Below are 24035 nucleotides of genomic sequence, written 5' to 3' on the forward strand. Positions count from 1 at the left end.
TAATATATGTGTGTGTGTGTTGTGTGTGTGTGTAAAAAAATGTTTGTATATTATATATATATATATATATAGTATATATTATATACGATCTATATATACTATATAAGATAGATATAGATATATATACATATATATTTAATAATATAGATGGATATATAGAGATATATATAGATATATAGTGATATAGATATATGTGGGTGTGGGTGTGTGTGTGTGCCTGTGTGGAAAAACATAGAGAGATATAATATATAGATAATATTATATATATATATTATATATATATATAGAGATGATAATATGTAATATATGGTAAAAGGTATTAGAGAGAGAGCTATGCTATAGATATATCTAGAGATATTATATATATATATAATATGATATGAAATATATTATAGTTAATATATATATATATGTAATATATAGATATGGAAATAATCTATATTATATATATATATATAATATATATTATAATATATATAAATATTATATCTAATGTAATATATATATATAGATAGATAAGATATATAGATAGATAGAGAGCTAGATAGATGTATATATGTGTGTGTAGACACAACACACCACACACACACACACACCACCACACAACACACACACACACACCCACACACCACACACACACACCCACACACACCACACCACACAACACGCACACACACACGCACACACACACACACACAAACACACACACACCACACCACACTACCACCACACACACAATATATATATATATTATATATATAATATATATATATATATTATATTATATATATATATATAATATCTCCATGAAATTATATCCATAACAATTCTCTCTGGTGCGGACTTTTTTCCAACAATCCACAAGATCGACTGCATGATCTTAAAAAAAATTGGGACCTCGCCTTTCTAGAATTCTTCTCCCGTGTTCATTATATATATTTTTTTTTGTCGTCACAAACCAAGCTAATTCACGAATATCAAAAAAACTGGTAAAGCTTTTTTTTCTTTTTTTTCTTTTTTCTTTTCTTTTTGCACTAGAGCTTTTGTTCACCGCTATAGGGTGATTATTGGTTGATTGTGCATGCAATATTTCAGCTCTGCAGTGCAAGGATGAAAGTAATGCGTCTTGGGTAATGTTTTATTCTGTTCTTAGATTGAATTTATTGTAAGAAGTAGATTTAAAAAATAATAATAATCCTATAAAATACAAATGAACAATTATCTAAAACGAAATGGAGTTTTATATGATATAAATAACATATTTTTTTCCATACTAACGGCTGCTCCTAATTCTTTCTCTCCTCTCTGTCTCCTGTTTCTCTTCCATTCTCATGTCCTCCTTCGTTAATCGAGTCCATTTCCCTCCGCTGTTTCATCCACAACTAACTTTCCTTCCTTCTTTCAATCTTCCTTATTCTCCTTTCTTTCCGTCCTCACTTCCTCTTCCTCTCTTTCTTTTCTTTTCTTTTCTCACAAACTATGTCTTCTCTTCGTCCTTTTTTTTCTCATCTTTTTTTCTTCTCCTTCTTCTTCCTCTCTCCATCTCGACTCTCCATTTCCCTTTTATTCCATCAAACGTACCTCTACTTTCTCTCTCCCTATTCTTCTATCCTCTTCCTCTCCCCCCTTTTCCCTCGTATTCTTGTTTTCTCTTCTCCTTCCTTTCTCTTTCCTTTCCCTCTCGTCCTCTTCTTTCGTTTTGTCTCTCTCTTCACTTCTTCAAAATTCCTCCTTTCCTTTCCTTCTTGTCTCATTTTCTTTCTCTGTCGCCTTCTTCCCCTCCCTTCCTTCTCCCTCACCTAATCTCTTCCTTTCTTCCCCTTTGCCGTAACTTTATTTTCCTCCTCGCCTCTCCGCGTTTCCTTTCTTTTTTCCTCCCTTCCCTTTCCTCTCCTATCCCTTCTTCTCTCATGCCTCCTCCTATCCTTCACTCCTTGCTCCCACTCGTACCCTCTTTTCCTTCCTCCTCTCCCCATTTTTCCCCTTCCTCTTCACTTTTCCTTTATTCCTCTCCACTTCTCTTTTTCTTTCTTCCTTTCCTTCCTCTCCTCATTTTTCTCCACTTCCTTCTCCGCCCCCTTTTACCCTTCTACCTTTCCTCTGTCATTCCTCTGTTTCCTACCCTCCATCTCTATTTATCTTTCTTCCATCCTCCCTCCTTCACCTTTATTTCCCCACTCTTCTTCTTTTTTATTCTCTACCGTCTTCTACTCCTCTTTCCCCTATCCTTCCTTTCCATTTCGTTTACCTTTACCCTTCCTTCTCGCCCCTTCTCCCTTTTCCCTCCATCCTCCCTCCCCCTTCTCCTCCACCGTCCGTCTTCCCCTTTCTTTCCCTCCCCTACTTCCCCTCCTCCCTCTCTACTCTCCTTTCCCCCCTTTTTCCTCTACCCTCCTTACTTCCCCTCCCTCCTTCATTCCCCTCTGCCCCCCTCCTCCCTTCCACCCTCCCCCCCCTCTCTCTTCCTTCCACTCCCCCTTGCCCCTACTCCCCAACCTACAACCCACCTCCCTTCTCCTCTTTTCCCACCTCCTCTCTCTCCTTCCCCTTTCTCCCCCTCCCTCTCCACCCTCCCACATAGAAGCGTCGGAGGAGGCAGGAGCGGCGTGCCCGGCGAGGGCGACCACCGGACCCTCGTTATGAGTACATCTTACAAGTTGCTGTCGGCGTGCACTGGCCCTCGCCAAGCACAGTTATGGATCACGTCTTCGAGAGATTTGGTGATTGGAGAGGCGCTCTTCAGGGCTGTCTCTGTCTGGTTGTGTTGTGGGCTGTTTTGTTTGGTTGTTGTTGTGTTGTTGGGGGTTGTGTTGTTTTGTTTTCATATTTGTTGGTGTGGAGTGGGTATTTTTGTTTTGATGTTTATCTTTGTTTGGGTTATGTGTTGCGTTGTATCGTTGATATGGTTATTTCTGTTTGAAAAGGATTCAAGATATAAAATTAGTGTCGAGGAAAAAGACAGTTCGATAATCGCATTCGTTTTCCTTTGTAACTTCTTTTTTTTGAGTTTTTCGATCGGCTTTAAATTGCTGGGCGTGTAAATGAAGTAGAGGAACCGAGAATCGGCTTGGGTCGTCTCTCACTCATTTTGTGTTTTGAGATCCCCTCGTCAATGACATCAAAAATACCCATATTCTCCCACAAAAAAAGGTGGAGATTTACCACACCACACAACACAATACACACACACCACACACACCACACACCACACACACACACACACACACACACACACACACACACACACACACACACACACACACACACACACACACACACACACAGGTACACACAGAGGGATAATTTCAGCTCTTAGAAAGGAATATATTTAATAAAGATGAAACTAAAAGAAAAAGATGTTTAATAATTAATAACACGAGAAAACAATAATTCAATGAATAACTAGCGATTCATATATGACTCTGTTTGTTCCCTGGTATAAATGTATCAAATGCATATATATTTAATATCAATATCTCCAAAAGGTTCTCATCGTTCCTTCTCAGCTTGAAGAAGTCAGCAAGTTCCTGATGGCCGGGTCAGTACAACAACATGATCTGGGTTTATCAAGAGGAGCGAAGAAATCCGGACGTCGATTGGTGAGGAGGATGTCAAGAAGACAAGTAAGTGAATGGGAAAGATAGAAGGAGAAAGAGTAAGATGTTTGTGATTTATTCTTGACGTGAGTAAATGGGGATACGGTCTTTGAAAAAAAAAAATCTGCGGTGAAACAGATTCGGTATCGTTATTTTTCACGTAATGTTCTTTCGATAAATCGGAAAAAACCACTAGAAATTGTACAATGCTGAGTCATTATAAAACAGATAATTGCATTGAGGAACCTTATTAGATTTAATGAAATGAAAAATCACTTCGTTTTACGACGCTGATGAGGAGAATGAAGAGCTTCGAAAAACGTCACTTTATAATTCGCTTTGCTGTAGCAAATGTTTCATTTGACTAATTTCTCTCTCCTTCACCTTTCCTTCCCTTCCTCCTTCCCTCGCAGCCCCGCCCTCGCCCCCTGCTGCCCCAGCCGACGACTGAAGCCTCCCGTCGCAGCAAGCACGGTGAGCGGACCGCCAGACCGCCAGGACTCGCGGAGAAACGACGGCTACGGCCCAGGACTGACGAAGGAGGTGAGGTCGTGTGGGGTCGTGTGGGGTCTTGTGGGGGTCGGGTCGCCTGAAGGAGAGATACTTCAAGGAAATTAGGGATAGTTAGGAGAGGAGAAAATGTTGCCTGCCCCGCTCCATTTCGTCCTCGTTAAGGATCAAACGATAGGTCGCTAAAAACATAAAACACAATACACAAGGATAAATAAATACCGTAAAAGTAACAAGCAAAAGCAATCAACTCATCGGGAAATCTACAACCGAAATTTACTACACCAAACAAAAAACAAACACGCCAATCAAAACAAAAACAACATAAAACCGCACACCTAACAACGCCAAAGCAAGACAAACGACCACCCAACTCAACACAAAAGCAATCCCCAAAAACCACACCTTCCTCTCTCCCTCCGGCCGTTCCCCCTGCCCGCACGGGCGTCGTTCCTAAGCCTCCCTCATCTCCCACGCCGAAGAGGCAGCCGAATCAGAGGCCGTATCGGTCACATGCGGCTTTTCCTCGCCAAGCCGGGAACCACTCCTCTGACGGCATGTGCGTGTGTATTAGTGAGGACGAAACCCACAGCGGTCCTGTCACGGAGTATAAACTGTACACAGGGTTGGGTGTGATGTTGTTCTTGTTTTGTTTTCTATTAAATAATTTTCTTCCTGGTTTTGCGTCGCGTTTGTTTTTCTGATTGTTTTCCCCGTTTTTTTTTCGTTCGTTATTTTTCTGTTTTTAGTTTTTTTCGTTATTTTTGCCTCTACTGTTTCCGAAGATCAATCATATCTTTTTTGGTTTTTCCTTTTCTTCTGTAAGTAAGCACACATTTTCTTATGATCATATTTATTATATTTATCTTTTTTCTCCAAAAATTATAGAAGTTCATAAATTTTGCAAGCCTACTATCATTCCGCATTTTCTTCAAAAACTTTCTCTGTAATATTGTTTAGAAACTAGAGTACGATCTGATCTAATGTGTATTTTTCTTCAGCTAATTCTTCTAATTTCTAAAAGACATCATATGTCTTCCGCATGTCTTTCTTTTCGTTCTTCACAACTCTGAAAATGCCAAGGCACGTTCGTAATCTTAGTGCACAGTTTCTCCTATTTCTTTCTTCCATCAAAGTATGTATAAAGAAATGCATTCTTATGTCCTTGGTTTTCCATTCACTATCCTCTCCCACAAGGACAATTTTATCAATGTCACGGTTCATTATTTTCTAATAAGTTCATCTCAATGGACAATAATTTACATGGTCTCATGGACAATATTCCCAATATTTCTCCTAGGGACATTATTTTCCAACATTTTCTGACAATATTTTAGTTTATTGTTCCTCCAAGGGCAATACATTTTTTACCTCTCTCTGAAGCAATATTTTGCGATATTCTTTTTTCTCAAAAGGAAATTTCTTCACCAAACCCCTTCAGGAGGTGAAACCTCCTGCTGATCAAGAAACGGCGGGACGACCGGCCATCCTGCTTTCGTCGGTCCAAAGCTCTGGGTAAGATCTTCGTGCCGGCGGTCAGGGTCAATCCGTCTGACCTCGGACACCTCGCCGCGGTTCAGCCGCCAGGGACCACCTCCTGGCTGGGCTCCGGTCATCGCTTCTTGTCTTCATGGTAAGAAAGGTCGTGGGATTTGACCTCGTTGGGCATTCGCGAAATGGTTGGTGTTTGGAGGCTTTCCCCCACTATCGCTCTCCCAAGGGTGAAGTCAGTGTAAGTGTGTTCTTTACAGTATATCTGTGTCCTCTGCGCGTGAAGTTAACCCTTTCGAAAAATAAATACACTTCTCACAAGGAGCATATAATCATGGCCCAAGAAATTTTATCATAATCACAGTATAAATTAATCGATTGCATTCTGTTACCCCTCAGTTGTCGAAACCATCATGGCGGAGCGAGTGATCCTTGGCGCCGCCCGAAGAGAGGTTGGACGAAGTGAGGTTCCCTCTCGGACGCCCAGATGGTCCTCACTCAGCCAGACCAAGGAAGTCCATCGAGAGGCCGGGTCATGTGGCTCAACAGATAGGTGATGGCCTTTTTTCTGATTTGGGGTCTTGGGTTTGGGGTGTGCGGTGTGGGGCGTGTGTTGGGGGTGTTGTGTGTGTGTGTGTGTGTGTGTGGTGTGTTGTTGTGTGTGTGTGTGTGTGTGTGGGTGTGTGTTGTGCATGGTATGATTTACGTATTGATCTATACCTAATATTCTTATAGGCATATTTGAGATCACCCGCCTCATTCCCTCACCCAGACGCCGGATTATTCAACTATTAAATCCCTTCCTTGCCTCTCTCCCTCAGAATCGGTTCCTGATCGAGATGTGAGCAGCTGCGGCAGGAGACAGACGACGCAGGCCCTCAGGACGAGTGGAGTACTGGACAAAGCGAGGATGGCCAAGTTCAAGACCGTCAGAGGAACTGGAAACGCCACAGGTATGGTTATTTATGTTGGGATTAGGAGGGTAATTCCCATATCGGAATGGTTATCTTTGCTTGCTTCTTCTTCTCCTCTTCTCCTAAATCTTATCATTCTCACTCTCTCCTTATCCTCAATTCCCTTATCTCATCTTCATCTTCATTTCATCTGCATTTCATATTTCATCTTCATCTTCATCTCATCTTCATTTCATCTTCATCTTCACTCATCTCCATTATCATTCTCTTCTTCCTTTTCCCATTCCATTCCATTCTCAATTCTCATTCTTATTTTTATTCTCTCTCTCTCTCTCTCTCTCTTCTCTCTCTCCTCTCTCTCTCTCCTCTATCTCTCATCTCTCTCTCTCTCCTCTCTCTCTCTCTTTCTCTCCTCTCTCTCTCTCTATCTCTCTCTCTCTATCTCTCTTATTTTTTCTCTCTCTCTCTCTCTTCTCTCTCGCTCTATCTCTCTCTCTCTCTCTCTCATTCGAGCTTCTCCTTTTTATACTATACACACTCATTCAACGGTACCGACTAACAGGGAATACCACATCCCGTAAGAAACCATCTAACACAACCTCCTTTCAAAAATATAAAACATACCAAGAAACCGTTACCATTTCCTCCTACCAACAGGTACGGGGGTCCGTCTAGGCTCCAGCTCGCGAGATCAAAAGTCCTCAAGGCCTGGAAGGAGACAGATGCCAGGTGACCCAAAAATTTAGGCGAAGCCAAAGACAACGTCAAGTTTGTGTTATGACTATTGAGGCATATTGCCATCCGCTGTATCTTCATGACCCGGTGAGGTGTGGGGGTTGTGAGTTCTACGATTGTTGTTTGGTATTATTTGGTTTTGTAATGGTATATCTGGTTTAAATAACTCAATGAACGTGCATTTTTCTATTACCTAATCCACCTCTACTCGACCTGATGTCATGCCTTTACAAACTTAAGCAAACAAATCAGAATGAATTGCAATCTCTGAAAATTAACTACTATGATATCATATTATTTTATATAAAAAAAAAAAATTTCTTCTCTGTGCCTGGCATGGAGCCTTACATAGATGGGCTTTCAACACAGTCCGAATGATACACTCGATTTCAAGATACTACAAACACGTCCGAAAAACTGTCAGCTCTTTTGATTAAGGTGAGCGTTAATAAGAGTTTTGTTTTTACCAATGTGGAGGTTAATTAAATGAAGAGGTAATTAAGGTGAGTGCTTTGATTTGAGTGAGTGTTGATAAGGTGAACATTGATTAATGTGAGCGGTAATCAAAGTGAGCGTTGATTAAGGAGTGTTGATTAAGGTGAAACGTTAGTTTTTATTGAGGTTACAATTATTCGATTAGGGTTATTAAAGTAAGTGTTAATTAGGTGGATATTCTATAGAGATAAGCGTGGATTAAGGTGAACGCTAAACTAAGTGTGAAACGGCAATTAAGGTTAGCGCCAATTAGGAAAATTTCACATGTGTAATATTAATTGAACTGAGGCGGTCCTAAAGGCGAGTGTTTGTTAAATTGAAAGTTAATTCAGCGGGAATCTGATTAAAAATGAGTGTGCGTTGAGATGTAGCGTAAAACGGAATATGGACGTGGTAATCAAGCCAGCGGTTATTAAGGTGAATATTAATGAATCAAGGGACTGTTCGATGAAAGGGGAATTATCAAATGGCATTCTTAAATCCCAGGGTTTACAGAGTTTATACAATAAACTGTCCATAACTAAAAAAACAGCGCAATAACAAACAACAAATAAACCACTTTCCGTAAATATTCCTACAACAAAAGATCACGAACCAGGATGATAAGGTCAGTCAGGTCTACGTGTCATGTCAAGGCCTCGAGACGATTGGTCCCAGCCGCGCAAGGACGTTCGGGAGAAAGATCCAACACTGTTGAAACTTAGCGCCACTTATCGAATGCTTATCAGAAGACTAAGGTAAGGGAAGGTTTTTGGTGGGGTTAAGGGAAAGCTACCTTTCGATTTGTCGTTTTTGGCGAGTCAGATATAATGTTTATGAAAAGTATATGTAAGAAATGTCTCTATAGTGATTAATAGTTTTTTTTTCTTCTTTCTTTTGGGGGGTACTGCTGAAAAAATATGATAGTCTTATCTAAATTATATATATATATACACATATATTATATATAATAAACACACGTTTTTGTGTCTATTTATATATATATATATATATATATATATATATATATATATAATTTAGATAAAGACTATCATATTTTTTCAGCAGTACCCCCCCAAAAGAAAGAAAGAAAAAAAAAAACTATTAATCACTATAGAGACATTTCTCTACATATACTTTTCATAAACATTATATCTGACTCGCCAAAAACGACAAATCGAAAGGTAGCTTTCCCTTAACCCCACCACAAAAACCTTCCCTTACCTTAGTCTTCTGATAAGCATTCCGATAAGTGGCGCTAAGTTTCAAACAGTGTTGGATCTTCTCCCGAACGTCCTTGCGCGGCTGGGACCAAATCGTCTCGAGGCCTTGACATGACACGTAGACCTGACATGACCTTATCATCTGGTTCGTGATCTGTTGTTGTAGGAATATTTACGGAAGTGGTTTATTTGTTGTTGTTATTGCGGCTGTTTTAGTTATGGACAGTTATGGTATAAACTCTGTAAACACTGGGATTTAGAATGCCATTTGATATTCCCTTTCATCTAACAGTCACCTTGATTCATTAATATTCACCTTAATAAACGCTGGCCTTGATTAACGTCCATATTCGTTTACGCTCATCTCAACGAACACTCATTTTTAATCAGGATTCACCTGAATAACCTTTCAATTTAACAAACACTCGCCTTTAGGAACGCTCACTTCAATTAATATTACACATGTGAAATTTCCTAAATTGCCGCTAACCTTAATTGCCGTTCACCTTAGTTAGCGTTCACCTTAATCAACGCTTATCTCTATAGAAATCCACCTTAATTAACACTTACTTTAATAAACCCTAATCTGAATAAATTGTAACCTCAATAAAAACTAACGTTCACCTTAATCAACACTCCTTAATCAACGCTCACTTTGATTAACGCTCACATTAATCAATGTTCACCTTAATCAACACTCACTCAAATCAAACACTCACCTTAATTACCTCTTCATTTAATTAACCTCCACATTGGTAAAAAAAAAAACTCTTAATTAACGCTCACCTTAATCAAAAGAGCTGACAGTTTTTCGGACGTGTTGTAGTATCTTGAAATCGAGTGTATCATTCGGACTGTGTTGAAGAGCATCATTATGTAAGGCGTCATGCCAGGCTACAGAGGAAGAAAGTTTTTTTTATATAAATAATGATGATATCAAATAGTAGTTAATTTCAGAGAATGGCAATTCAGTCTGATTTGTTTGCTTAAGTTTGTAAGGCATGACATCAGGTCGAGATAGAGGTGGATTATGTAATAGAAAAATGCACGTTCATTGATTTATTTAAACCAGATAATACCATACAACCAAATAATACCAAACAACAATCAGTATAACTCACAACCCCCACAACTCACCGGGTCATGAAGATACAGCGGATGGCAATATTCCTCAATAGCATACACAAACTTGACGTTGTCTTTGGCTTCGGCTAAATTTTGGGTCACTCTGGCATCTGTCTCCTTCCAGGCCTTGAGGACTTTTGATCTCGCGAGCTGGAGCACTAGGACGGACCCCCGTACCTGTTGGTAGGAGGAAATGTACGGTTCTTGGTATGTTTTATATTTTTGAAGGAGGTGTGTTAGATGGTTCTTACGGGATGTGGTAAGTCTGTTAGTCGGTATCTTTGAATGAGTGTGTATAGATACAAAAGGAGAAGCTAGATGAGAGAGAGAGAGAGAAGAGAGAGAGAGAGAGAGAGAGAGAGAGAGAGAGAGAGAGAGAGAGAGAAGAGAGAGAAGATGAGAGATAAAAAAAGAATGAAAGAGAAGGAAAGAATGAAATAAGAATGAGAAGAGAAGATAGATGAAGATGAGATAAGATGAGATGAAGATGAAGATGAAGATGAAGATGAAGATGAAGATAGAGAAGATGAAATGAAGATGAAGATAAGGATGAGGATAAGGATGAGAGTGAGAATGATAATGATTATGAGAAAGAGAGAATCAGAAGCAAAGAAAAGATTAACCATTACGATAATGGAATTACCCTCCTAATCCCAACATAAAAATGAACCATACCTGTGGCGTTTCCATTTCCTCTGACAGGTACTTGAACTTGGCCATCCTTCGCTTCCAGTACTCCAGCTCGTCCTGAGGGCCTGCGTCGTCTGTCTCCTGCCGCAGCTGCTCCATCTCGATCAGGACCGATTCTTGAGGGAGAGAGGCAAGGAAGGGATTTATAGGTGGATATCCGGCGTCTGGGTGAGGGAATGAGGCGGTGATCTCAAATGATGCCTATAAGATATTAGGTATAGATAAATACGTATACATACCATGCACAACACACACACACACACACACACACACACACACACACACACACACACACACACACACACACACACACACACACACACACACACACACACACACACACACGCCCACACACACGCACACCCACAAACCCAAGACCCCAATCAGAAAAAAGGACCATCACCTATCTGCTTGAGCCACATGAGCACCGTCCTCTCGATGGCCTGCACTTGGTCTGGCTGAGTGAGGACCATCTGGGCGTCCGAGAGGGACCTCACTTCGTCCAACCTCTCTTCGGGCGGCGCCAAGATCACTCGCTCCGCCATGATGGATTTCGACACTGAGGGGTAACAGAATGCATCGATTATATTTATACTGTGATTATGATAAATTCTTGGAGCCATGATTATATGCTGCCTTGTGAGAAGTGTTTTATTTTTTCGAAAGGGTTAACTTCACGCGCAGAGGACACAGATATACATGTAAAGAACACACGTACACTGACTTCACCCTTGGGGAGAGAGATAGTGGGGGGCAAAGCCTCCAAACACCAACCATTCGCGAATGCCCCAACCGATGGTCAAATCCCACGACCTTTCTTACCATGAAGACAAGAAGCGAATGACCTGAGCCCAGCCAGGAGGTGGTCCCTGGCGCTGACCCCGCTGGCCGAGGTGTCGAGGTCAGACGGATTGACCCTGACCGCCGGCACGAAGATCTTACTCAGGAGCTTCTGGACCGAACGAAGCAGGATGGCCGGGTCGTCGCCGTTCTTGATCAGCAGGAAGTTCACCTCCTGAAGGGTTTGGTGAAGAAAATGTCTTTGGAGAAAAAAGAATATCGCAAAATATTGTCTTCAGAGAGAGAGGGAAAAAAATGTATTGCCCTTGGAGGAACAATAAACTAAAAATATTGCAGAAAATGTTGGAAAATAATGTCCTAGGAGAAAATATTGGGAAATATTGTCACTGGAGAAATGTAAAATTATTGTCCTTGGAGATGGAACTATTAGAAAATAATGACCTTGACCTTGAAAAAATTGTCCTTGTAGGAGAAGATATTGAAGGAAAACCAAGGAATAAGAATGCATTTCTTTATACATACTTTGATGAGAAAGAAATAGGAGAAAAACTGTGCAATAAGATTACGAACGTGCTTGGCATTTTCAGAGTTGTGAAGAAAGAATAAAGAAAGAAATGCGGAAGATCATATGATGTCTTTTTAGAAATTTAGAAGAATAGCTGAAGAAAAATACAGAATTAGATCAGAGCTAATCTAGTTTCTAAACAATATTACAGAGAAAAGTTTTGAAGAAAATGCGGAATGAGAGTAGGCTTGCAAAATTTATGAACTTCTATAAATTTTGGAGAAAAAAAGAGAAATAAAAGAAATATGAGAATAAGAAAATGTGTGATTAACTTACAGAAGAAAAGGAAAACCAAAAAGATATGATGATCTTCGGAAACAAGTAGAGGCAAAAATAACGAAAAAAAACTAAAACAAGGAAAAATAACACGAAAAAAAAACGGGAAAACAATCAGAAAAAAAACGCGACGCAAAACAAAGGAAGAAAATTATTAATAAGAAAACAAGAACAAGAACAACATCACACCAACCCTGTGTACGTTTTCCTCCGTGACAGACCGCTGTGGGTTCGTCCTCACCATACACACGCACATGCCGGTCAGCGGAGTGGTTCCCGGCTTGGCGAGGAAAAGCCGCATGTGACGAGACGGCTCTGATTCGGCTGCCTCTGTCGGCGGGGAGATGAAGGGAGGCTTAGGACGACGCCGTGCGGGAGGGAGGAACGGCCGGAGGGAGAGAGGAAGGTGTGTGTTTGGGGGGGATTGCTTTTGTGGTTGAGTTGGGTGGTCGTTTGTCTTTGCTTTGGCGTTTTAGGTGTGCGTTTTATGGTTGTTTTTGGTTGAATTGGGCGTTTTGTTTTTGTTTTGGTGGAGTAAATGTTCGGGTTGTAGATTTCGATGAGTTTGATTGCTTTGCTTGTTACTTTACTTATTTATTTATCTTGTTTATTGTGTTGTATGTTTTAGCGACCTATCTTTGATCCTTAACGAGGACGAAATGGAGCGGGGCAGGCAAACAGTTTTCTCTCTCCTAACAATCCCTAATTTCTTGAAGTATCTCTCCTTCAGGAAGACCCGACCCCCACAAGACCCCACACGACCCCACACGACCTCACCTCCTTCGTCAGTCTGGTCCGTAGCCGTCGAGTTTCTCCGCGAGTCCTGGCGGTCTGGCGGTCCGCTCACCGTGCTGCTGCGACGGGAGGCTTCAGTCGTCGGCTGGGGCAGCAGGGGCGAGGGCGGGGGCTGCGAGGGAAGGAGGAAGGGAGGAAAGGTGAAAGGAGAGAGAAATTAGTCAAAATGGAACATTGCTACAGCAAAAGCGAATTAAAAAGTGACGTTTCGAGCTCTTCAGTCTCCTCATCAGGCGTCGTAAAAACCGAAGTGATTTTTCATTTCATTAAATCTAATAAGGTTCCTCAATGCAATTATCTGTTTTATAATACTCAGCATTGTAAAATTTCTAGTGGTTTCCGAAGTTATCGAAAGAACAATTACGAAAAAATAACGATACAAATCTGTTTCCACCGCAGATTTTTTTTTTCAAAGACCGTAATCCCCATTTACTCACGTCAAGAAATAAATCACAAACATCTTACTCTTTCTCCTTCTATCTTTCCCATTCACTTACTTTGTCTTCATTGACATCATCCTCAACCAAGCTGACGTCCGGAGTTTCTTCGCTCTCTTGATAAAACCAGATCATGTTGTTGTACTGACCCGGCATCAGGAACTTGCTGACTTCTTCAAGCTGAGAAGGAACGAGGAGAACCATTTTGGGAGATATTGATATTAAATATATATGCATTTTATACATTTATACCGGGAACAAACAGAGTCATATATGAATACTAGTTATTCATTGAATTATTGTTTTCTCGTGTTATTAATTATTAAACATCTTTTTCTTTTAGTTTCATCTTTATTAAATATATTCCTTTCTAAGAGCTGAAATTATCCCTCTGTGTGTACCTGTGTGTGTGTGTGTGTGTGTGTGTGTGTGTGTGTGTGTGTGTGTGTGTGTGTGTGTGTGTGTGTGTGTGTGTGTGTGTGTGTGTGTGTGTGTGAGTGTGTGTGTGTGTGGTAAATATACACATTTTTTGTGGAGATATGGGTATTTTGATGTCATTAGAGGGGATCTCAAAACAAAAAATGAGTGAAGAACTGACACAAAGCCGATTCTCTGTTCCTCTACTTCATTTACACGCCCAGAAATTTAAGCCGATGGGAAAAGCAAAAAAGAAAAAAATTAAAAAGGGAAAACGAATCCCAAATTATCGGAAAGGTCTTTTCCTCGACACGAAAATTTATTTCTTGAATTTTTTCAAGAAGAAAAAACCCCAATAAAACGTTTAAAACCAAGAAAACAAAAAAACCCAAAAAAAAAAAAAAAACTTTAAAAAAAAAAATACAACTCCACACCCAAAAAATATGAAAAAAAACAACAAAACAACAACAAAAACAACAACAAAACAACAAAACAAAAAACAAAAACAACAACAAGACAGAGACAGCCCTGAAGACGCCTCTCATCCCCAAAAATTTCCCTCCTCGAAGAGGGGACCCCAAAAAACTGGTGTTTGGGCGGGGCCCCAGGCAGGGCCGACAGCATTTGGGAAAGGGATTTTTACTCTTTAAACGGGGTCGGGGTCGCCTCCCCGGGAACGCCGCCCCTGCCCCTCCCGCCGTTCTTTGGGGGTGGAATAGGGAGGGGGGGGGAAAGGGGGAAAGGGGGAGAGAGGGAGGGGGGGAAAAGAGGAAAAAGGGAAAGGTGGGGTTGGAGGGGGGTAGGGGAAAGGGGGGAGGGGAAGGAAAAAGAGAGGGAGGGAGGGAGGGGGGAAAGGGAAGGAGGGAGGGCAGAGGGGAAGGAAGGAGGGGGGGGAAGTGGGAAGGGGGAGGGGGAAAAAAAGGGGGGAAAAAGAGGAAAAAGTAGGAGGGAGGAGGGGAAGTAGGGGGGGGAAAGAAAGGGGAAGAGGGAAAAGGGGGGGTGGAGGAGAAAGGGGAAGGGGGAGGATGGAGGGGAAAAAGGGAAAAGAAGGGGCGAAAAGGAAAGGGTAAAGGTAACAAAATTTGGAAGGAAGGATGGGGAAAAAGGGGAAGAAAGGGGGACGGTAGAGAATAAAAAAGAAGAAGAGGGGGGGAAAAAAGGTGAAGGGGGGAAAGGTTTGGCCCATAGAAAAGAAAAGAGATGGAGGGTAGGAAACGAGGAATAAAGGGGGAAAAGGGGGGAAAAAGGGAAAAAAAGGGGGCGAGAAGGAAGTGGAGAAGGAGAGGGGAAAGGAAAGGAAGAAGAAGAAAGAGAGTTGGAGGGGTAAAAAGGAAAAAAGTGAAAAAGAAAGGGGAAAAATGGGGAAAAGGGGGAAAAGGAAAAAAGGGGGGTACGAGGGGGAAGCAAGGAGGGGAAAGATAAGGAGGGAGGCAAAAAAGAAGGGAAAAGGGAGAAAAAGGGGAAAGGGAAAAAAAAGAAAGGAAAAAACGCGAGAGGGGCGAGGGGGAAAAAATTAAAAGTTTGGGAAAAGGGGAAAAAAGGAAAGATGGGTGAAAAAACGGGGGGTTTTGGCGGGGGGAAAACAGAGAAAAAATGAACAAAAAAGGAAAGGGAAAAAGGGGGGGAATTTTTGAAAAATTTAAAAGAGAGAAAAAACAAAAAGGGAAAACAGGGGGAAAGGAAAAAAAGAAAAAGCAAAATAAAAAGGGAAAAACGAAAAAGGGGGGAGAGGGGGAGAAAGAAGGAATAGAGAGAGAAAAGGGGGGAGGGTTTGATGGGAAAAAAAAGGGGAAATTGGAATTTAAAAAAGGTAGAGAAAGAAAAAAGGAAAGAAAAGAAGGAATGAAAAAAAAAAGGACAAAAAAAAATATTTGGGGAGAAAAGAAAAAAAAAGAAAAGAGAGGAAGGGGAAGTGAGGAAAAAGGGAAAGGAAATAAAAAGTAAAAAGAAGAAGGGAAGTTATTTGTGGGGGAAAACAGCGGGGGAAAGGGGAAATCATAACGAAGGCCGGAAATGAAAAATGGAAGTTTAAACAGGGAGACAGAAGAGATAAAAAAAATTGGGAGACAGCGTTAGTAGGGAAAAAAAAATAAGGGTATTTATTTCTATAAAAATCCTTTTCCCTTTTTTTAGATAATTGTTCATTTTTTTTATAGATTAATTATTATTTTTTAAATCAAATTCTTACAAAAAAAATTCAATCTAAGAACAAAAAAACCCTTTCCCCCAAGACGCATTATTTTCATCCTTGAAAACTCCCCGGCTGAAATATTGAAATGCACAATAAAACCTAAAATACACCCAAAATAGCGGTGAACAAAAGCTCTGTCCCAAAAAAAAAAAGAAAAAGAAAAAAAAAAAAAAAAACTTTCCCATTTTTATATTCGTGAATTAGGCTTGGTTTTGTGACAAAAAAAAAAAATTTTAATAATGAACACGGGAAAAAAAATTCTAGAAAAGGGGGTCCCCTTTTTTAAAACAAGGTTTGGGGTTGGAAAAAAGTCCGCACCAGAGAGGAAATTTTTTGGGTTTTTTTAATTTTATTTTTTAAAAAAAAAAAATTTTATAATATATATAAATTTAATATTTTTTAAAAAAAAAAAAAAAAAAAGTGTGTGTGTTGGGGTGTTTTTTTTTGTGGGGGTTTTTTTGGGGTGTTTTTGTGTGGGGGGGGTGTTTTTTTTTTTTTTTGTGGGTGTGTGTGGGTGTGGTTTTGTGTGTGGGGTAGTGTGTGTGGTGTGTTTTTTTAACAAATTATTAAACTATCTATCTATCTATCTATCTATCTATTATTTTTAATTTTTTTTTTTAAAAAAAAAAAAAAAAAAAAATAAAATTTTTTTAATATATTTTTAATATATTTAAAATTTTATATTTAAAATTTTTATTTAAAATATATATATATATAATATATATATATATAAAAATTTTTTTTTTTAATTTTAAAAATTTTTTTTTTTTTAATTATTAAAATTTTTTTAAAAAAAAAAATTTTTTTATATATTTAAAAAAAATTTTTTTTTTTTAAAAAAAAACACACACCCCCCCCAAAAAAAAAAAAAAAAAATATATATATATTTAAATTTTTTTTAATTTTATAAAAAAAAAAATATTTAAAAAATATTTTTTTAAAAAATATAAATTTTTATAAAAAAAAATTTTTTTTTAAAAAACACAAAAAAAAAAAAAAAAATTTTTTTTTTTAAATAAATATAAAAAAAAAAATTTTTTTTTTTATAATATTTTATAAAAAAAAAAATATTTTTTTTTTTTTATAAAAAAAAAAAAAAAAAATATAATTAAAATTTTAAATTATAAAAAATTTTTTTATAAAAAAAAAAAAATTTTTTTTTTTTTTTTTTTTTTTTTATTTTAAAAATATAATAAAAAAAAAAATAAATATTTTTTTTTTAAAAAAAAAAATATATATATTTATATATATATTAAAATTTTTAAAAAAAAATTTTTTTAAAAAAAATATATTTTAAAAAAATTTTTTTTTTTAAAACCCAAAAAAAAAAAATTTTTTTGGGGGAAAAAAACCCCCCCACACCCAACCCCCCCCCACACACAAACACACACAACCCCCACACACCCCACCCCAAAAAAAAAAAACCCCAAAAATAAAAAAATTTATTAAAATATATATATAAATTTTTATATATATATTTTTATATTAAAAATTTTTTTTAAAATTTTTTTAAAAATTTTTAAAATATTAAAATTTTTAAAAAAATTTTTTTTTTTTTAAAAATTATATTTTAATATAAAAATTTTTTTTTTTAAAAAAATTTTTTATTTATATATATAATTTTAAATTTTTAAATTTTTTCCCAAAAAAAAAAAAATAAAATTTTTTATAATTAAAATACCCAAAATATTAAAAATTTTCCCCCCCAAAAATTTTAAAAAAAAAAAAATTTTTTTTTTTTTTTTTTTTTTTATAAAATATTAATTTTTAAAAAAAAAAAAAAATTTTTTTTTAATTTTAAAAATTTATTTTTTTTTTTTTTTCCCCCCCTTTTTATTTTTTTTTTTTTAAAAAAAAAAAAAATTTTTTTATATATATATTTTTTTTTTTATATATAAAAAATTTTTTTATATATTTTAAAAAAATAAATTTTTAAATTTTTTTTTTTTTTTTAAAAAATTTTTTTTTATTATATTTATATTATATTTTTTTTATTTATTTAAAATTTTTTTTTTTTTATATATATTTTTTATAATTTTTTTTTTTTTTAAAAAAAAAAAAATTTTTTTTTCCCGGGGGGTTTTTGGCCCCCCGGGGCCCCCAAAAATTTTTTTTTTTTTTTTTTGGGTTTTTGGGGGGGGGGGTTTTTTTTTGGGGGGGGGGTTTTTTTTTTTTTTCTCTTTTTTATCCTGGGGTTTGGGGCCCGCACTTGACTTGGGGGGGTTTGGGCCCCCCAGGGGTTTGGTAGCAATCAAGGGGGCCCCCGGGAAAAGGGGGGGGGGGGAAAAAAAAATTTTTCCGTCGTGACAGTCTTGACCCCCTTTAAAAATTGGGGGGCCCCCCCCAAAAATTAAAAAAAAAAAAAATTTTTTTTTTTTTTAAATTTTTAAAATAATATATATATATATATATTTAAAAAAAAAATTTTTTTTTTTTTTAAAAAAAAAAATTTTATATATATATATTTTTTTTAAAAAAAAAAAAAATAAAATTTTTTTTTTGGGGGGGGTGTGTTTAAAAAAAAATAATTAAAAAAATTTTTTTTATATTAATATTATAAAAAAAAAATAAAAAATATATATATTTTTTTTATAATTTTAAAAAGAGAGAGAGAGAGGGGGGAAAAAAAAGAGAAAAAATTTTTTTAAAAATTTTTTTTAAAAAAAAAAATTATATTTTTTTATATATATATATATTATTTTTTTGTGTGTTTTTTTGGGGGGGGGGGTTTTTGTGGGGGGTTTTGTGGGGGGGGGGGGTTTTTTTGGGGTTTTAAAATTTTTTATAATAATTTTTTTTTTTTTTTTTTTAAAAAAAAAATTAATTTTTTTTTTAAAAAAAAAAATTTGGGGAACCCAAAAAAATTTTTTTAAAAAAAAAAAAAAAAGGGGGAAAAAATAAAATTTTTTTAAAAAAAAAAAAAATTTTAAAATTATTTAAAAAATTAATTTTAAAAAAAATTTTTTTGGAAAATTTTAAAAAATTAAATTTTAAATTCAAAAAATTTTTTTATTTTAAAAAAATTTAAAAAAAAAAACTTTTTTAAAAAAAAAATAATATAAATAAAAAAAAAAAAATAAAATTTTAAAAAAATTTTTTTAAAATAAATATAAATTATATTAAAATATAAAAAAAAAATATATAAATTTTTATATTTTTAAAAATATATTAAAAATAAAATAAATTTATTTTTTTTTTAAAAATTTTTTTTTTTTATTTTTTATTTTATATTTTTTTAAAAAAAAAAAAATTTTTTATATATTTTTTTTTTTTTTTTTTTTTTTAAAAAAAAAAATTTTTTTTTTTTTTTTTTTTTTTTGGGGGGTGTGTGTTTTTTTGGGTTTTTGGGGTGTTTTTTTTGTGGGGGGCCCTTTTTTTTTTTTTTTTTTTTTTTTTTTTTTTCCCCCTTTTTTTTTTTTTTTTTTTTCCCCCCAAAAAATTTTTTTTTTTTTTTTAATTTTTTTTATTTTTTTTTTTTTTTTTTTCCCCTTTTTTTTTTGTGTGGGGTTTTTTTTTTTTTTTTTTTTTTTTGTTTTTTGTGTGTTTTGGGGGGGGTTTTAAAAAATTTTTTTTTTTTTTTTTTTTAAAAAAAAAAAAAAAATAAAATTTTTTTTTTTTTAAAAAAAAAAATAAAAAAAAAATTTTTTATTATAAAAAAAAAAAAAATTTTTTTTTTTTTATATTAAAATTAAAAAAAAAACAATTTTTTTGGGAAATTATATATTTTATAAAAAAAATTTTTTTTTTTAAAAAAAAAATTTTTTAAAATATATTTAAAATTTATTTTTTAAAAAAAAATAAATTAAAAATATTTAAAAAATATTTAAAATTTTTTTTATTTTTTTTTTATTTTTTAAATTTTTTAAAAAAAAAATTTTTTTTTTTTTTTTTTTTTTTTTTTTTTTTAAAAAAAAAAAAAAAAATTTCCCTTTTTTTTTTTTGGGGTTTTTTCTTCCTTTTTTTTTCCCCCTTTTTTTTTTTTTTTTTTTCCTTTTTTTCCCCCCCCTTCCCCTTTAAACCCCCTTTTTTTTTCTTTTTTTTTTTGGGCCCCCCCCCTTTTTTTTTTCCCCCTTTCAAAAACCGGGGTTTTCCCCCCCCCCCGGGGCCCCCCTTTTTTTTTAAAAAAAACCCCCCCCCCGGGGGGGCCCAAAAAAAGGGGGGGGTTTTCCCAAAAAAGGGTTTTTTTTTCCCCCGGGGAAAAAAAACCCCCTTTTTTTTAAAAAAAAAAAATAATTTTTTTTATTCCTTTTTTAAAAAAAATTTTTTTCCCCAAGGAAAAAAAATTTTAAAAAATTAAATTTTTTTAAACCCTTTTTAAAATTTTCCCCCGGGGGGGGTTTTTCCCCGGGGGTTTTTTCCCCCTTTTTTTTTTTTTTTGGGTTGCCCCCTTTTTTTTTTTTTTTTTTTAAAACCCCGGGGGGGAAAAAAAAAATTTTTTTTTTGGGTTTTCCCCCCCAAATTTTTTGCCCCAAAAAAAAAAGGGGGAAAAAAATTTGGGGGGAAAAGGGGGGGGCCCCCAAAAAAAATTTTTTTAAAAAAAATTTAAAAAAAAAGGGGCCCCCCCTTTTTAATTTCCTTTTAGGGCCCCCCCCCCAAAACCACAGAACCCCAAAATTTAAAAAAAAAAAATTTTTTTAAATTTTTTAAAACCCCCCCCCGGTTTTTTAAAAGTAAAGGGAAAAAAACCCCAAAAAAATTTTTTTTTGGGGGGGGGGGTTTTTTTTTTTTTAAAGGGGTTTTTTTTTAAAGGGGGTTTTTTTGGGGAAAAAATTTTTTTTTTTTTTCCCCCCTTTTTTTCCCTTTTTTTCCCCAATTTTAACGGGCCCCAAAAAATTTTTAGGAAAAAAATTTTTTTTTCCCCCCCCTTAACCCTTTTTCCCCCAAAAAAAAAGGAAAAAAAAAAAAAAGGGGAAAAAAAAAAAAAAAACCCCAAAAAAATTTTTTAAAAAAAACCCCCCCCCAAAAGGGGGCAAAAAAAAAAAAAAGGGGAAAAAATTAAACCCAAAAATTTTAAAAAAGGGGGGGGCCCCCCAAAAAAAAAGGAAAATTTTCCCCCTTTTTTTTTTTTTTTTTTAAAAAAAAAAATTGGCCCGGCCCCCAAAAAACCCCCTTTTTTTTTGGGGGGGGGGTTTTTTTTCCCCCCCCAAAAAAAAAAAATTTTGGGGGGAAAAATTTTTTTTCCCCCCAAAAAAAAAAAAAAAAAAGAAAAACAAAAAACCCAAAAAAACCCCAACACAAAAAAAAAAGGGGGAAAATTTTTTTTTAAAATTTAAAAAAAAAACCCCAAAAAATTTTTTTTTGAAAAACCGGTTAAGGCCCCAAAAAAAAAAAAAATTTTTTTTTAAAAAAAAAAAAAAAAAAAAAACAAAAAAACCAAAAAAAAAAGGGGGGGGGGGAAAAAAAAAAAAGGGAAAAAAAAAAAAGAAAAAAAAAGGGGAAAAAAAAAAAAAAAAGGGGAAAAAAGGGAAAAAAAAAAAAAAAAAGGGAAAAAAAAAAAAAAAAAAAAAAAAAAAAAAAGGGGGAAAAAAAAAGGGAAAAAAAAAAAAAAGGGGAAATTTCCCCCGGGGGAAACCTTAAAAAAACCCCCAAAAAAAGGGGGGGGAAAAAAGGGGGGAAAATTTTTTTTGGGGGGGGGGGGCCCCCCCTTTTTTTTGGGGGTTTTTTTTTCCCCCAAATTTTTTTTAAAAAAGGGGGGTTTTTTTTTTTTTTTTTTTAAAAAAAAAACCCCCCCCCAAAAAAAAAAAAAATTTTTTTTTTTTTAAAAAAAGGGAAAAAGGGAACGAAAAAAAAAATTTTTCCCCCGGGTTTTTTTTCCACCCAAAAAAAAAAAAAAGAACCTTTTGGGGAAAACGTTTTCCCCTTTTTTTTAAAATTTTTTTTTCCCCCAAAAAAAAGGGGGGCCCCCCCGGGGGGGGCCCAAAAAAAAAAAAACCCCCTTTTCCAAAAGGGGGAAAGGAAGGCACGAAGGGGGGGGAAAAAAAAGAAGGGGAAAAAAGAAAAAAAGGGAAGAAGAAGAAGGAAAAGAAAAAAAAAAAAAAAACGAAGAGAAGAAGGAAACAAGGACGAAGAAGACGAAAAAGAAGAAATGCCACACGCACTTACCAGCAGCGAAGTAAACGTAACAAATAAATCTGACCGACAGAAAATTACGGGTTAATTGTCGAGGCTGAAAAAGTTAGGGGAAAAGTGGCCACGGACGAAAGTGCCGTCGAATAAACGGGGTTAGGATACGACCCTAGGGGGGAAATATGAGATATGTTGTGGCGCATCATTTTTCTTTTCTTTTTCCCTTTTTTTGGGCATATTTTCTTTATTTCCTAGCTCTCTCTTCTTACACACACGAACAAGTAAAGTGCTTTTTCCTGAGTTGAAATTATATAAAAACAAAAAAGACCGACGTGAGGGATATCAGCGCAAAATTCGAATTTCTAAAATTTTTACACACTTCCGCCATCATATTCAGTCGCCGTAAAATGTGAAAATTCGCATTGCTGTCACGACCTGCATCAAGGAGAAATCGATTCGCTCCGTGGGTTTTCTTTTAATCCAGCTTTTAGTTTTACGACAACCGACAAAAAAATTTAGGAAGATCAATCGTCTCTGGAATGCGCTCTTATCACCAAGCATCAGCCTTCTTTAACGCGAGTCATTTTTGACATTCCGCGTGTTATGGCAGGCACGCAACGGCGGAGGACGGATAACGGCGAAGAAAGGGTAAAAAATGAAGAACGAATAACGAAAATAACGAATAACGACGAAGAAACGAATGGCAACGAATGAAAGAATGGTGAATGACGAATACCGAATAACAAACGAAAACGAAGGGCGAATAACGGCGAAGAAAGAATAAAGAATGATGAATAATGAAAGACGAAAAACGATGGAGAATGATATCAACCTGAAAAAAATGTGCAATAGGAATTACCACCCCGAAGCTGCAGTCCTACCAAGCTAAACCGGGAACATCTGAATTAAAGGGAAAAAAGGAAGACGGAGAAGGAGGAGGAGGAGGAGGAGGAGGGGAGGAGGAGGAGGAGGAGGAGGAGGAGGGGGAGAGTAGGAGAGATGATGGAGGATAGGGAGAGGAGGAGGAGGAGAAGGAGGAGGAGGAGAAAGAAGAAGAAGAAGAAGAAGAGGAAGAAGAAAAAAAAGAAGAAGAAAAAAGGAAAAATAAGTTCAAAAACATAGCACTGGTTACAGACAATTACAATCATAACCATGCATGGCAAAAGCAAGAATAAAAGTAAGTTCACCTGAAGGTTAAGAAAACTCCAACCCAAAGGGAAAAAACGGCCCAAAGTGATTTCATTCATTTATTTCACTCATCACCGACTTGCTTTCTCCTCTTCTGCGTTGTGTTGATTTTTTTTTCTTATTAACCACCTTCTTTTTACGAGGGAAACTTAGGGATTTCCGTTATCTATTTTCCCTTCGGTTTTACCGGGGATGCCTGGTTATGACTCATCACTATTTTTTTCGTTTTTTAACCGAATTTTTCTCGTTTTGGAATTATTTTTTTTTTTTTTGGGGTGATTTATTAAGATTAATAATAAAAGAAAGTAATCGTATGTGTCAGTAACAGAAAACAAATATCACCAAAATAGACTGTTTGATATTCGAAATGACAAATACAAAGCCTTTTGTGAAGAACATAAAAAAAAAATGTCAAAAAAAAAAAAAAAAAAAAAAAAAAAAAAAAAACTCAACTAGATCAGTTAATTAGGGGATAATCTCAGTTGACAATGGTAAAGGGACTCCATTTGCTTGATTACAAAGGTCAACAAAAATTATGCAA

At 35.6% G+C, this 24035-nt stretch overlaps 2 protein-coding genes across 2 annotated transcripts in view; both read right to left on the reverse strand.

Moving 5' to 3' along the window:
- Positions 1-24035, reverse strand: part of LOC119583361 — a 74037-nt gene that overhangs the window by 30128 nt on the left and 19874 nt on the right. The gene's annotated exons all lie outside the window — the stretch shown is intronic.
- Positions 8782-12802, reverse strand: LOC119583711 (dynein heavy chain 5, axonemal-like). The gene is made up of 7 exons (XM_037932357.1): positions 12594-12802; positions 11581-11773; positions 11162-11317; positions 10744-10874; positions 10081-10245; positions 9730-9837; positions 8782-9097 (listed from the first exon to the last, which is right to left on the reverse strand). The coding sequence occupies exons 1-7, from the start codon at positions 12699-12701 to the stop codon at positions 8870-8872; spliced, it is 1089 nt and encodes a 362-aa protein (XP_037788285.1). The 5' UTR covers positions 12702-12802; the 3' UTR covers positions 8782-8869.

The sequence above is a fragment of the Penaeus monodon genome, chromosome 17 (genome assembly GCF_015228065.2).
Source record: "Penaeus monodon isolate SGIC_2016 chromosome 17, NSTDA_Pmon_1, whole genome shotgun sequence".
Classification (NCBI taxonomy): domain Eukaryota; kingdom Metazoa; phylum Arthropoda; class Malacostraca; order Decapoda; family Penaeidae; genus Penaeus; species Penaeus monodon.